Here is a 15899-nt window from a genome sequence, read left to right on the forward strand (position 1 = left end):
TTCGTGTCATCAGCAAATTTTGTTACCCTACACTCAGCCCCCTCCTCCAGATCGTCTATGTAAATGGTAAACAGTTGAGGCCCCAGCACTGATCCCTGCAGCACTCACCTAATCACCAACTGCCAACCAGAAAAGCATCCATTGATTCCAACTCTCTGCTTCCTGTTAGATAACCAATCCTCAATCCACACTAACACTTTACCCCCAACTCTGTGTACCCTAACCTTCTGCAGCAACCTTTTCTGAGGCACCTTATCGAACGCCTTCTGGAAATCTAAAAACACACATCCACCAGTTCCCCTCTGTCTTACGCACTAGTCACATCTTCATAAAAATCCAGTAAATTTCTTAAACATGACTTCCCCCTCAAAAATCCGTACTGCATCTGCTTATCAAACCGTTCTTATATTGAGCCTCAATTATTCACTGCATTTACAAATGATTTGGATGATGGGGTAGAAGGCTACAATCAAATTTGCTAATGACACATAGATAAATTGCACTGTAATCCATGTAGTAAGAACATAAGAACATAAGTAGTAGGAGCAGGAGTAGGCCATCTAGCCCTTCGAGCCTGCCCCGCTATTCAATAAGATCACAGCTGATCTGAAGTGGCTCAGTTCCACTTTCCTGCTTTCTCCCCATAACCCTCAATTCCCTTGCCTACCAAAAACCTATCTACCCGTGACTTAAACATGTTTAGTGAGGTTGCCTCCACCACTTCAACGGGCAGAGAATTCCAGAGATTCACCACCCTTTGAGTGAAGAAGTTCCTCCTCAACTCCGTTCTAAACTGCAGCACCCCCCGCCCTCCCCCCACCCTTATCTTGAGGCTGTGCCCTCTAGTCCTGCTGTCCTTTGAGCGGGAAGAATCTCTCTGCCTCTACCCTATCCATCCCCTTCATTATCTTATATGTCTCTATAAGATCCCCCCTCATCCTTCTAAACTCCAATGAGTACAGACCCAGTCTATTTAGTCTCTCTTCATAGTCTAACCCCCTCATCTCCGGTATCAGCCTAGTGAACCTCCTCTGCACTCCCTCCAAGGCCAAAATATCCTTGCGCGTGCGGCGACCAAAACTGCACACAGTACTCCAGCTGCGGCCTCACCAGTGCCCTGTACAGTTGCAGCAAGACCTCCCTGCTTTTATATTCTATCCCCCTCGCTATAAAGGCCAGCATCCCATTTGCCTTCTTGATCACCTGCTGCACCTGCAGACTGGGTCTTTGCAACTTGTGCACAAGGACCTCCAGGTTCCCCTGCACCGTAGCATGCTGCAGCTTTTCACCCTTTAAATAGTAATCCCTCCTACTATTATTCCTGCCAAAGTGGATAACCTCACACTTGCTAACATTGTACTCCATCTGCCAGGTCCTCGCCCACTCGCTCAGCCTATCTAGATCCCTCTGCAGACTTGCCACACCCTCCGCACATTTCGACACCCTACACTCAGCCCCCTCCTCCAGATCATCTATATAAATGGTGCGTATAACAAGCTGATGCCCCAGCATTGATCCCTGTGGCACTCCACTAGTTACCAACCGCCAATGAGAATAGCGCTCATGCAAATTTCATGTAAATGAAAGCATAAAATTACAGAGATACTGACACATTAATTGAATGAGTAAAGTTAAGGCAAATAGATTTCAATGGAGGCAAATCTGTGGTCACCCACTATGAAACAAAACAGGGTTATATCCTTAATAGTGAAAAGCTAGGAAAAGTAAAGGTCCAAAATTATTCGTGTGTCCAGATACACAAATGTTGAAATGTCATGGACAATTACATAAAATAACCAAAAATAACCAGCTAATAGAATGGTGGTCTTTATGTCGGGAGGACTAGGAAAGTGGTTAGATGTCATGTTTCAGCTACACAAAGCCCTGGTTAGAACACACCTTTGTTGCAGATATGGGCACAAGACATCAAAAAGGACATACTGGTCTCAAGAGGGAGTTTGGTGTAAATTTGCTGGAATAATGCTGGACTCCGAGGATTAAGCTACAAGAGAAGATTAAATAAATTTGGGTTTGTATTTGCTGGAATTTAGAAGGTAAGGTGTGACATTTGTGATTTAAGTTTTTAAAGGTATTAAATGGAATAAATAGACTATAGTTGATGAAGTGAGTTAAAGTTTAATGTTAGAACCAGACCTTTCAAGAGTGAAACTTGGAATTAGTATTTTCTGCAAAGGGAGGTAGAAGTTTGTAACTCTCTTCGACAAACAGCATTTGATGCTAGATCAATTGTCAATTTTATTACGGATTGATTGCATATCCTAAGACTTGAGTGTTCAATTAGATCGATGAATTAAGACAGCTGCACAGCCTTCTCCTATCATAAGCATCTTTCAACAAAAATGGTAGAAACCAGTCTGTAGAGCTTGCTCTGCCATTCAATATGCTCATAGCCGATCTTGGATTTCAACTCTACTTTTGTTTTATATTAATTTACAGGGCGTGGACTTTGCTGGCTAGGCTAGCATTACTACCATCCCTAATTGCTCTTCAAAAGATGGCAATGTGCTACCTTCTTGAATTGCTGCAGTGTTGTAGGGATACCTACAGTGCTTTTCAGGAGGGAGTTTCAGGACTTTAACCCAGTGACAGTGAAGGATGGCAATATAGTTCTGAGTCACAATGGTGTGTGACTAAAGGGGAACTTGCAGGTATTAGTGTTCCCACAGATCCGCTGTCCTTGGCCTTCAATGTGGTAGAGATCAAAGGTTTGGAAGGTGCTGTTGAAGGAATCTTGGTGAGTTACTGCAGTGCATCTTGTAGACTGTACACACTGCTACCATTTGCATCTGTGATAAAAGCAATGAACATTTACTGTGGTGGAAAGAGAGTCAATCAAGCAGATGATTTGTTTTGGATGATGTCAAGCTTCATAAGAGTTGAACTCACCCAGGCAGGTGGAGTGTATTCCATCACATTCCTGACTTATGCCTTGTGGATGGTGGACGAGTTTTGGGAATCAGGAAGTAAGTTACTCTTTGTAGAATTCCCAGCCTCAGACCTGCTCTTGTAGCCAGAATATTTATATGGCTGATGCAGTTCAGTTTCTTATTAATGGTATCCAAGCATGTTGATGGTGAGGGATTCATCAATGGTTAATATTACTTATTTGCTCCTGCTGTATTTGGTCATGGTATCACAATTTTATGAACCATAATCCCTACAGTGCAACAAGAGGCCATCCAGCCTATCAAATCTGCTAATTCTCCAACCAGGCCAACCGTGCACATCGACTATGGTCGATACATCTAAAGTTTATATAGTTTTATTTATAATCTTTGTATACTAAAGGACAACTCAGCATGGTCAATCCAGCTAACCTACAAATCTTTGGACTGTGGGAGGAAACTGAAGTATCCAGAGGAAACCCACGCAAACAAGAACATGCAAGCTCCAAACAGTCACCCGTGGCTGGAATCAAACCAGGATTCTTGACACTGTGGGGCTGCAGTGTTAATCACAGTGCCACCCTACCAGTCACATAGCATGCAAGTTACTTATCAACTCAAACCTGGAATGTTGTCCAGGTATTGCACCATACGGACATGGAATTCCAAATGGTGATGAAAAATGTACAATCATCCGTGAACACCAAGTTGCTGATGAAGTAGCTGAAGATGGTTGAACCAAGGACACCACCATAAAAAACTCCTGCAATTGTGAACTGGGGCTCAAATGATTGACCCCCAACAACCACAACAATTTCCTTGTATCAGGTATGACTCCACCAGTGGAGAAATTTTCCTGATTCCCACTGACACTAGTTTTGCTAGGGCTCCTGATGTCACACTCGGTCAAATGCTGCCTTGATGTCAAGGGCTGTCACTTTCACGTCAGCTCTGAAATGCAGCTTTTTTGTTCATGCTTGAACTAAGGCAGTAATGAGTTCAGAAGCTGTGGCCCAGGCAGGACCCCAACAGGCATCACCTTCCCCATCACAGGATCATTTCTGGAATGTCTCTGAACTTGAGAAGCAGTCACAGACACATGATCTACTAGCAAAAAATCAGTTACTGCTGACTACATGCTACCTGATATCAAGGGCAACAACACTTCCCATCACTTTGTTGATGGAGGGCAGACTGACGGGTGGTAATTGGCTGGATTCAATTTGTCTTGCTTTTTGTTTACAGGACATACCTGAACAATATTCTACATTTTCAGGTAGATGTCAGTAGCTGTACTGGAACTATTTGATTAGGGATGTGCCTAGTTCTGGAACACAAGTCTTCATAATTATTAACATAACATAACATAAATATCGTCAGGACCATAGCCTTTGCAATGTCTAGCGTCTTCAGCCATTTTCTTGATATTATGTGGAGAGAATCAAATTGACTGATGATTGGCATCTGCTGGCTGGGGACCTCAGGAGGAGGCAGAGATGGATCATCCAAACATCACTCCCGGTTGAAGATTGTTGTATAAATTTCAGCTGCATTTTTCTTTTTACTGATGTGTTGCACTCTGTCACTGGGGTTGGGAATATTTGTGGAGACCCCCCTCCAGTTAGTTATTCAATTGTCCACCACCATTCACAACCAGATGTGGCAGGACTGCAGAGCTTAGATCTGATTAAGTAATGAACCTTCACTGTACAGCCTCTAATTCAAGTACACCCTTCCTTAAATATGGAGACCAAAAACTCCATGGTACTGAAGGTCTGGTCTCACCCAAGCCTTGCACAATTGCAGACTTTCTTCTTCTTGCATATTCCTTGCAATAAAGGCATACATGCCATTTGTTTTTCAAATTCTTGAAGTATCTGTATACCAACTTTGTATAAATTTTACGAACATCTACAAGTTTCACATTTTAAAATAAAAATCTGCTTTTCTATTCTCACCACCAAAGTGAATAATTTCACACTTCCCCTCATTATACTCCATTTGCCATCTTCTCCATCACCTATCCTGACTATATCTCTGTATCGTCAGAAAACTTGGATATATTACCCCGACTCTCTCCATCTGTAATCCTTGTGACACTTCACATGTCACAGCCTGCTAATGTGAGAATGTTCCAATCATGCCTACCCTTTTTTTCCTGTCCATTAACCAATCCATTAATATATTACCCTCAACTAATTGAGTCTGCATCCCGCCTATTTACATTTTGCGGTGCACCTTATGGAATGTCTTTTGGAAATCAAACTATATATCCACTGGTTCCACTTTATCTACATCCTTAAAAAATTCTAATAAATTCTTCACACCATTTCCTTTTTGGATGAACTGTACAGCTTAGTCATTTACTAGATTAATCAACTGGGGAAGTAATGATAAAATCCTATAAACATGCACCATCTTGTTTGAAAATATATTTGTTCCTTCTGTGTGAAGATCCAGGTGATAGCTAAATTCAATTTTCGTCACCCATATTCATACCATCTCATGTGGTACATGCCCATTGAGTGCACGTCAGCTGTGCAACAATTCAACCTGTCCCATTTTTCTACCCTACTCATGCAGCCTTGAAAGTTTATTTAATTCAAGTGCCCAGCTAATTTGTTTTTGAAAACAATGGTCACTCCTGCTATCCCCTCTTCATGGTAGCAGTTACAGATCATTAAAGTGCATAAAAACGTTCTCACATTCACTCTACATCTATTTCCCAAAACCTTCAACTTGTGCCCCCCCCCCGGTCCTTGTACCATCAGCTTTTCCTTGTCGACTTGATCTAAACCTGCCATATTTTTGTATATCTTTATCAAATCTTCCCACAATATTAAGGTGGATGGTAGCACAATGGTTAGCACTGCTGCTTCACAGCTCCAGGGACCTGGGTTCGACTCCTTGTTTGGGTCACTGTCTGTGCGCAGTTTGCACATTCTCCTCGTGTCTGCGTGGGTTTCCTCTGGTTTCTTCCCACAGTCCAAAGATGTGCAGGTTAGGTTGATTGGCCATGCTATAATTGCCCCTTACTGTCCTGACATGCGTAGGTTAGAGGGATTAGTGGGTAAATACATAGGGATTTGGGGATAGGCCCTGGTTGGGATTGTGGTCGGTGCAGACTCCATGGGCCAAAATGGCCTCTTTCTGCACTATAAGGTTTCTATGATCCTATGACCCCTTACTCCTAGAATAACACCAGCTTCTCCAACCTGATCTTGTAGGTGAATTCCTTCATCCTTGGAACCATTCTGGTTCCTCTGTACCTTCTTAAGGACCTTTACATGCTTCCTTAAATGCACCCATTGCTACAACTGTGGCCTATCCAGAGCTTTATAAAGGATCAGCATAACTTTCTGGTTTCATACTCAATGCTTCTATTGATGAAATCCTCAGAATCATTATGCTTTGTGAACAACTCTCAATATATCTGCCACCTTCAAACATTGATGCACACAAACACCCAGGTCCTGTTGTCCTTGCACACTCTCGAATTGTGCAATTAAGTCTTGATAGCCTCTCCCTTCTTACAAAATACATCACTTCACAAATAAATATTAAATTTTGTCTGTCATTTGTTTGCCCATTTTACTACCCTGTCTTACTGCAGTTGATTGGTATCATTCTCCATGCATTCATTCTAGATGGAGGAAAAGATCACCTCCCCACCAAGACTGTGACAGTTGTGACCAGCCTCAAGGAGGAAAATAAACCATACTGTGAAACTATTGAGCTATTTCCCACTTGTCCACATTAGGGACAACCCCAACACAAAATCTCCTGAATCATCTACATCTCAGTCAATTTTAGAGAAACAGCTTTAGATCTTCCAGGGGAACCTTTGATATGGTCTTTGTTGCCAGATATACCTTAGAAAAATGTTGAGAATAATACTAGGAACTCCTCAATTCATTCAGTGATCTGACAAAAGCATTTGACTCAATAAATTATTGGGAGATTCAAACAAATGTACTGTCCTTCATGAAGACAAATCCATAAGCATTCAGGCAAAACACTTGCAAAATCAATCACAATGGATCAGCCACTATGTCCTGATCGCTGAAAAGCGTCTCCACCGTTAGGTCCCATTTTCTCAACTCTGACATGACCAGTGTTCTAAGGTAGGGCAAAGAAAGCTCTTTGTAAACGCTCTGAAGCTCTCCCTGAAGCGCGGCAGCATTAACATTAATAATTGAAAAGTGCCGGTGACACATTGTTCAAAATGGTGACAACTTGTCCATCAAGATGCATCAAGTTCAAACACATGAACCATGAGGTAGAGGGGTGGCAGAGAAGTTAAGACAAAGAAGCAAATTCTCCACTCCAGATCCTGCCACCTCTAGGCATGTCTGATCCTATGGGCCCAAAGAACTGGTCTCAATACATAACTATCCATGGTAGAAACCATGAGAAGACATCCTTAAACCAATGGGCCGCCGACAATAACAACTTTGACAAACCCTTTCTTAAAGTCCATATGGACAACATCCACTGCATTGTCTCCATCAACCTTCTCTGTTACTTCAAGAAATTCAATTAGATTAATTCCAAACAATTTTCCAGTGTAGTCTCATTTTAATACTTCAGACTTCATGTTATGCTGGGGTGGGGGAAGGAGAAGTTGTTCAGCATGGTGAGAATTGTTTAATCTGTAGGGCTACTTTAAAAAATATATGAACACCGACCTTTTCATTCAGCAGCAATCAGGTCTTAAAAGATTGGTTAGGCAAATCCACAAATATAAAAAACATATGGAATTAAAAGGGCCCTGTCAGTTAACAGTCTGAGCTCCACAACAACCATTGCTGCATCAGAGTTTGTGACCCCAAAAACCAATCTCTCAAACCTTCACTTTCCGGGTGGCATGGTGGCACAGTGACACACTGCTGCTTCACAGCATCAGGATCCCAGGTTCAATTCCTGCCTTGGGTCATTTTGTGGAGTTTGCATGTTCTCCATGTCTCCATGGGTTTTCTCCAGGTGCTCTGGTTTCCTCCCAAAGACATGCGAAATAGGTTGATTGGCCACGATAAATTGCCCTTAGTGTCAGGGGAATGACGAGGGTAAATATGTGGGGTTACGGGGATAGGACCTGGGTGGGATTGTCCTCAGTGCAGGCTCAATGGGCCAAATGGCATCCTTCTGCACTGTAGGATTCTATGATTTTATGGCCTCATTTCTCATGACAGGCAGTCTACCAATGTTCTTCACAAGCCTGCAGCTCCTCACAACTTGACTCCATCCCATTTTCTCAGCTCCTCTGCCTCTGTCACATCTTTGTAAGTGTGAATGGCTCTTTTGCAGCTATCTGAATGCGAAGTGGAAATAAAGAAACAAGCCAACAAAAACACCCAAAGATAAACACAAGGAACAAGATGGAGGTAGAGGTTACAATCTAAAGTTGTTCAACTCAATATTGAGTCCAGAAAGATGTAGACTGCTAAGATGAAAGAAGTGCTGTTCCTGTGGCTTGCACTGAGCTTCTGCTAGTGCTCCTGTTTCTCTCCACAGATGAAGCCTGACCCAAGTATTTCCAGCATTTTTGTTTTTATATTAGGAGTTAGTGTTTTTGCACTAACTCCTCTAGATTTCAAGATTTGATTGTCCTAAGAAAGCAGTATCAAAGCTTTACGCTTTCCATTTAAATTTAAATAGAATTACCACTGATAATTAAAAATCACAACAGATACGCAATCTTGTCAATTTTCCTTACCTTCCAACTGGAATTTTGTGCCTTTGTTGTTTGAACCTAGTGCTTTCTAGTACTACCATTCGTAAGAGTCTTGACAGTAGTGCCATCAGAACATAACTCCATCCAATAGTACATTTCCAGCAAGATCATTGGAAGCAATCAAGAGTCAGAATCAAGCTATTTTTCTCCTGTCATTAACCCAGCAGTGTGGCGGTCAACTACATAGCCTGTTAAAAAGCTATTCAATTGACTCAGTTAATAATTGTGCCACATAGTTCTGTCATTAAATTCAATATCTTTGTCTGAGCTGAGAATTCGAAGACATTGTTGGGCTATGACCCTCAGATACCAACAAAGGGGACTGGGTGACATCATCCAGTGTTCTTCCCTCTGACGTTCATCCAGCAATCTTTGCTGAAATACACATTGATGGATAATAGACCATCATGGTGCCAGGTTCAGATGTGCTTCAAAGTCAAATAACAAACCAGTTAGTGTTCAGGGTCACAAAGAATTGTCACAAAGAGTCATGCCATGTATTGAACCATGTATCCAGATAAGTAGGATGAGAAAAATTAGGAAAATATATTTTCCTCGGTTTAAATTAAATGGAAACATTGACGCTTGCACTCACCTCAACTGGGGACATAAATATCCAGAAGTCATAACATTCATATTATTTCATACAATGATCACCACGTCTCATCTCAGGTTCCTACAGAGAATGTGTTGGCTATATTTTAATACTAAAACTCTGTCCTTGTTTCAGCTTGCTTAGAAATTTTAGGAATTATTTAAATAACGTACAAGAACCCATATACCTATGGTTGGCATTGTTGTCCTTATAAAATCCATTACAATTTAATTCTTCAGGCTGACTGAAGCTTCAGAAATTCAGCATATTTATCAATGAAATGACAGACAAAATGTTCACTGTGTCAATATTTCAATTTCTTTATTGTTGCTAGGGGGAGTTTAGTTGTAAGTATACCTCTGTGCACAAAAAAATACCAGGTGAAAGGTCACAGTGCGACTGTAGTTTCAGAATTCAACGCCACGTCATGGCCAAAACAAAAGCAGCAAAACTTGGCATGGAACTCTGCACAGTCATTTTTTTATTTTTTTTAAATAAGAACACAGGAAAAAATGTTCCTTTTAATTCATGTTCTTTTTTGAATTCAGCAAAATAATTTCTATAAAATAAAACTGCAAAATATTTAAATATAATAGGGTGGGTTGAGTCTGTTTTGCAGGGGGTATTTGGTTTGAGACAAATTCCAAAAAATACACATTCAAGTTACCAATTTTTTTTTTCCTTTTTAAATACAGTATTTACTGATGATTTCCTCAAAATCCATAAACAAAAGACTAGTTCTGGAATTGAGAATCCTGCAAGAATCATGACTAACCAGCAGTTTTTCTTAAAATTACAACCCTGCTTATATCTGAATTAAGTTGACAGGATGGACAAGGAGCTAAGACAATTTCTTGCTTTCAAGTAGAATTGTGAATGCAACACACTAGCAAGCTGCCCCCACAGTGGCAGTCATGTACACCTTGACTTCTACTTCACTGGGCTGCAGTAGGAGGGAAGTTTAGAAGTTAATCTAAGTAAGCTCTACCAAGGAAATAAAACAAGCACACAAAGTACTGTCTATTATGCTCCAGGCATCCTGGCATAGCAACTGTTGCATATATTTTTTCCTTTAAATTCCTATAATTCAAAACTAATAATCCTTTTTCCCACCCATAGACTGTCAAATATTAGATTTGAATATATGTGCAATTGAAAGCCACTTATACTCACATTTTTCTCCAATTGAACCATCAAGGTGTAACAAAAAAGAAAAAGCTCTGAGCAGAGCATTTGTTGCTCAGGGATTAAAAAACTGCTGTCATTAGAATCATCTTTTCTCATTGGCTACACTAATTTGATGTGAAGCCATGCTAAATGTTACAGCATAACTAGAGCTTCAAAATGATTCAACTAATACCAGAATGAAAAAAGGCAATGAAAAAGAGTTCCAGATCAACGTTACATCACCATTGTCCCACATCAACCAAATGTTAAAAAGTCACCATCAAATAACTCAAAGTAAAAGCAACTCCGGTGGCATGAGTTAATTTTTTTTGTCTGGTTGACATGGACATGTATTTTGAAAATAATCTGATTCACACTGCCTTCAGGCAGGTAACCCTCAAAGCTGAGCACAGCTGATAAAGCAAAGATTAGATTTTGTGTGTTTTGTAGGTCTGCAACACTCCTCAAGCAAATCAGCATTGCTGAGGAATTAACAGTCAAACATTAATATACTATATACACCTTGCCATTTATACATTAGCATCAGGCCATTTATTACAAAACACTATACACTTTTCCACTGCAGGCAGGTTATATGTCAACAGCATTGCTCTGCAGGGCAGACAGTGAATAGACTCTCTCCACTCCAGATTGGACAGTTTCTTTTTTAAAAAGGTGTTTCTTGCACTGGTGTAGACAGACCCAGAGAAGGTTGAAGTGTAAGGCCTGGGCATGTGCTAGAGCCAGTGTCTTTATCAGGTACACTGGAGAATTATCTGCAAGTTAATCTTTTGCCTGTGATGCAGGAATGTCTTCACTGCCTTCCCAATTTTCTTGTGCTCGCTGACCTGTTCGCTGAGGGTTGTTCATATGGTGTGCCACTGGGCCGGTATATGGCTGACCATGCAAATGGTTATTCTGTGAATTAAAAGAAGATAAATTGAAAATGCTTTAGCAGCAAAATTAAATCAAGTTTGTACATTTTGTATGCAAGTCTAAGCAAAATAAAATGCAGAACATTTTTAAATAAATCAGTCGGCAAAGAAATACAATGGCACAGAATGTCAGTGTGATGCGCACTGTGCAAGTTCCCAATCACAACTGGATGGTTGGGAAGCCATATAGCACAGCTGTTCACTTTCTCGCAGGTGGAAGGAAAAGGGAAGAGAGTAAAGGGGGTATAAAATTAAGAAAGGAAAATAAAAATAATGAAAATTGATCCATGCTATATTGGTGCACAGTGGGAAAAAAGAGAGATAACACATTCAGCATGCAAGGTCCATTGCTATCCTTGTCTTTTGGAAGTGATCTTTCAGGTAAAACAACCCTCAGAATAACTTAACATGATGGTCTATTTGGAGTGTGTCTTCATTCTAAAACCTGAGATTTGAACACATAACCTAGACTGGCACCTCAGTGAAGAATGGAAAGAGTGCTGCGTCTTTGAGCAGCCATCTTTCAGATGAGATGTTAAACCAAGGCCCCACACCTGCCAGATCTCAAGGCACTTTTCAAAGACAATCCAAGGAGTTAATGCATTTGGAACATCCAGAGATTCTGAAAGCCACATTTCTCTCTTGGTAGAGATGCCTTCAGACTGTGAGAGACATGTACTTGTCACCAACTTGTGTGCAAATAAATTAGTAATTAAAATTTTAAAAATCTTTGTTTCTTAAAAAAACATTCCATTTAGTTCTCTTTATATGATTTCCAGTATTGCCTTTATACCAAGATGACTAGATACTAAAGATGAGAAGTCATGCTTCAACTAAAGAAAGCCCCAGTTTGACAACACCTTGAATACAGAATGCTATTCTGGGCACCAAAGCTTGGAAACTGGTGATATACTCCTGGAATTGAAGTTAAGAGTGAACAGATCCAAGTTTTCAAAATATTCCTCACGGCTTGAGGCCAGGACTGGTGGGCCTAAAAGTTAGAGTCCGGTCTTTCTGGAACAAAATTAAGAAACCCAAAATAGTGGTAGAAACTTAAAATTATTCTTTTGCAAATGGCAACTGATGCTAGATCTATTTTTGATTTTTAATGTGAGATTGATGAATTTTTGTTATCCCAAGGTAGGGAGAAGTAATGGGGATAGGCCACAATAGAGTTACTTTGCAGATCGGCCAAATCCTATTTAATGCAAGAGGAGGCTAAATGACCTACTCCTGTTCCTATGTTCCAGCCAATGGATGTACAATACACCCACTCCCACAATTAAATGTACCCAAGAATCCAGCATCACAGAAATATAACATGCATGTACAGAATGTAATTAGAAAGACAAATGGTATGTTAGTATTTACTACAAAGGAATTGGCATATAAGAGTTAAGAGGTTTTACTACATTATACAGGGCACTGGCAAGGCCATACCTGGAGTACTTGTGCAGTTTTGGTCTCCTTACCCAAGGAAGGACATTCTTGCCCTAGAGGGAGTGTAACACAGGTTCACTAGACTGTTTCCTTGGTAAAGGGATTATCCTGAGCAGAGATCAAGTAGACTAGGCCCAAACCCCCTGGAGTTTAGAAGGATGAGGGGTCATCTAATTTAAACACAAGCTTCTTAAAGGACTATACAGGGTAGATGCTAAAAAATGTTTCCCCTCGCTAGATAATCTAGAATGCAGGTCCCCACTATCAGAATAAGGTCTCAGTCATTTAGGACTGAGATGTGGAGAAATTTATTTCAAAGGATTCTGAATATTTGAAATTCTCTAGGTTGAAGATCTCTGGATTGTTCAGAAGTGTCAAGATAGATTTTTGAAGTACAACAGATTTGTGGGATGTGGAAATATCGTAGGAAGCTGGACTTGAGGTAGATTAGCCATCTTGGCATTCAATAGTGAAATGGGTTTGAAGGGCCAAATGGCTTACTGCACTCCCTATTTCTCATATTCCTGTCTTGCAACTTAAAGCTGTGTTCATGCAGCATTTTACTACATCTTCAGGATGGTCCAAAGCATGTCAGAATCAATGAATTTTTTGAAGCAGTCACTACTGTTTTGTAGTTAAATGCAGCAGTTGATTTGTACACAAAACCCCATAAACAGCAAAATGGGTCAGATAATCCAGTTTGGTTGGGGAAGAATGGTAGTTGGAACAATGGAAGAATTCGCTGTTCTTTGAATAGTACAAAAGTTTTCATGTTGATCTGAGAATGTAACAGGGGCTTGGTTTAATGTCTCATTCCTTTTGACAGACCAAAACTCCCTCGGTACTTCACTGAGGTATCAGCCAAGAATGTGTGTGCTCAATTGTGCTATCAACTGAGACAAATAAAGCACAGTGGCATTTGTATTAGTATACTCACCCCCTTAAATGGGCAATGCTAAACAGTTTTTAAAAATAAACAAAGCATTCCTAAATTTTGACATAAAAAGCATTACTCAGATTCATGACAGGAGGTTTACAGTCAGGAAAAAGGCATTACACAAAACCTTTTATTCCTTTTTCCATCTCCCAAAACATTGCACACAAGGAACTGAGATTGTGCGTTTTAAGTTTGATTGAAAAAGATGTTGACTGCATCTGAGGGACTGTGATGCTGGAGGCAAAAGAGCTGAGATCAGAAGATAGAGCAGGATGGAATGAGGAGGAAGCAAAGTTAAAAGTCTGCTGGAGGAACACTCATAGTAGTGCTCCCCCTCTGCTGCACAGCTATCTGGAAGTTCACAAGTAGGCCACACAAGAGTCTCTAACTTGTCATGAGCAGACAGTCAAATATAAAAATTTAAAAGACTCACACACTGGAATAAGTAGGCAAGAAAAAAATTTAGATGATATGTTGATTAAAGGTGATGAAGGAGGATAAAGGTTACATAAGATTAGAAACTGAAAAACTGCAGTGCCTACTAACAAACCTGATTGTTTTAGTCTGGTGTGGGCTGGGGAGAAAGCTGAGAGAAAAGAGGAATAAATGACAGAGGAATTGGTTACATTAACGGATACACCAACCACTGACGCTTTGGAGCAGGGAGAAAATCAGGAAGAAGGTTGGGAGCCTGGCAAGATGGGGGACATTTGGGGAGGGCTCAAAGGGACTTGAGAACAAGTTGGAGAGGAGGGAAGGTTGTGGAAGGACAGCAGATAGGGAAATTGAGGAGAAGGAGGAAAAGGCTGGAGAGAACTGAAGGGGAATAAGGAGGGAAAGAGAAGGGCAATTAGGGCATGGTGAGAGCAGATTTATTTTATAAAAAAGCAGGTAGTCATGTGTTGCTGCTTGTGAAGTCTGGTTCTGAGCGACAAATAAGATCAGCAGTGTCTAGACTTAAGCATCTTGACTCAAAAGTATCAGCAGAAATTGCAGCAGCCAACAATCAACAAAACACTGTTCAGAGTGAATGGTTACCCATCATACAAAGAGGTTGTTCACTTTCATGTATAATTTGCATAGTTGAGGGAAAGCAGCTGATAAATAACAATCCCACAATGATTGCTTTGGATGATTTGTTGAAGTATTGATGAGCAAGGGCCTGTAGCGACTAAAAATATTTCAGCAATCTAATCAGATTTAAGATAGCCTTTCAAAGGCATTCGAGAACAAGTCTCCAGGCTGATGAAGTATCATGGGGGGGTTGAATTGCCAGTCCAGTGAAACAGTGGGGACAGGGGTATGGCAGATTGGGTTTAACAGGAACAGGCAATAGACATAAGACAAAAGTTAATGAAAATGGTCATTGATATTGAACAACAAAAACTTAACCTGGGGTTTTAAAGGTTAAATAGTTAATTATTTTTTTCTTTTTATTCCAATTCAATCCAATCAAGTCCAATTCAGAGTCTCAACAAGTTGAGACATTCCTGATCCAAGCTGACAAGACAGGACTCTCACCTCCTGTCTTGGGCTTGATCTACATGATCCAAGCTGATTGGAGTAGGAATATCTCCTCCTCCAAGGCTTGATCTTATTTGCATTTTAGCCAAAAGGCCAAGATGCCACTTTTAAAAAAATCGCTTCAACCAAGCACAGCATGTTGATACTACACTTGATCTTAGTCAAAAAGCTGAGAAGCGATTTTAACTTACCTCAAGTGACAAATTACATTAATAAAAAAAAAATCAAGATGGCACTGAAACATGGTTAAACAAATCAGATTTGGTCCACAATGCTACCAATGGCCAACTTAGGACAACTCCATATGGCACATAACATCTCCTTTAGTGTTGTACACCATTGGTAAAAATGAAGTGTTGTGTTAAAATGAAATGGAATTGCAGATAATTGGATCAAGGTATGTAGATATAATTCATTCTCCATTTGAAATTACACATTCTGTCCTGATTATTTTAATTCTTGGATGTTACTTATAAATAGAAAAAAATCAAGGCTCTTTGGCATGCAAAAAACAGTTGGTTGAAACTCAGGAACACAGAACTGAAGTGCTGTCTTGTCACCACTGGGTGAAAGGCATAACTACAGTATGATAAGTTTACATCAGCAGCCTCATAAGACTGATAAATGTAAGCTGTTGAAGCTGTCATGGTTATCTTTATTT

The 15899-nt window shown here is 40.3% G+C and overlaps 1 protein-coding gene across 1 annotated transcript in view; it reads right to left on the reverse strand.

Moving 5' to 3' along the window:
- Nucleotides 1–9539: 9539 nt before the first annotated feature.
- Nucleotides 9540–15899, reverse strand: part of usp9 (ubiquitin specific peptidase 9) — a 258340-nt gene continuing 251980 nt past the window's right edge. Inside the window, exon 45 of the mRNA XM_080203847.1 lies at nucleotides 9540–11320. Within this exon, the coding sequence (XP_080059973.1) occupies nucleotides 11186–11320 (135 nt within the window). The 3' untranslated portion in view covers nucleotides 9540–11185. The remainder of the gene's footprint in view (nucleotides 11321–15899) is intronic.

Source organism: Carcharhinus amblyrhynchos, chromosome 15, assembly GCF_965287045.1.
Source record: "Carcharhinus amblyrhynchos chromosome 15, sCarAmb.v2.hapA, whole genome shotgun sequence".
NCBI classification, from domain to species: Eukaryota; Metazoa; Chordata; class Chondrichthyes; order Carcharhiniformes; family Carcharhinidae; genus Carcharhinus; species Carcharhinus amblyrhynchos.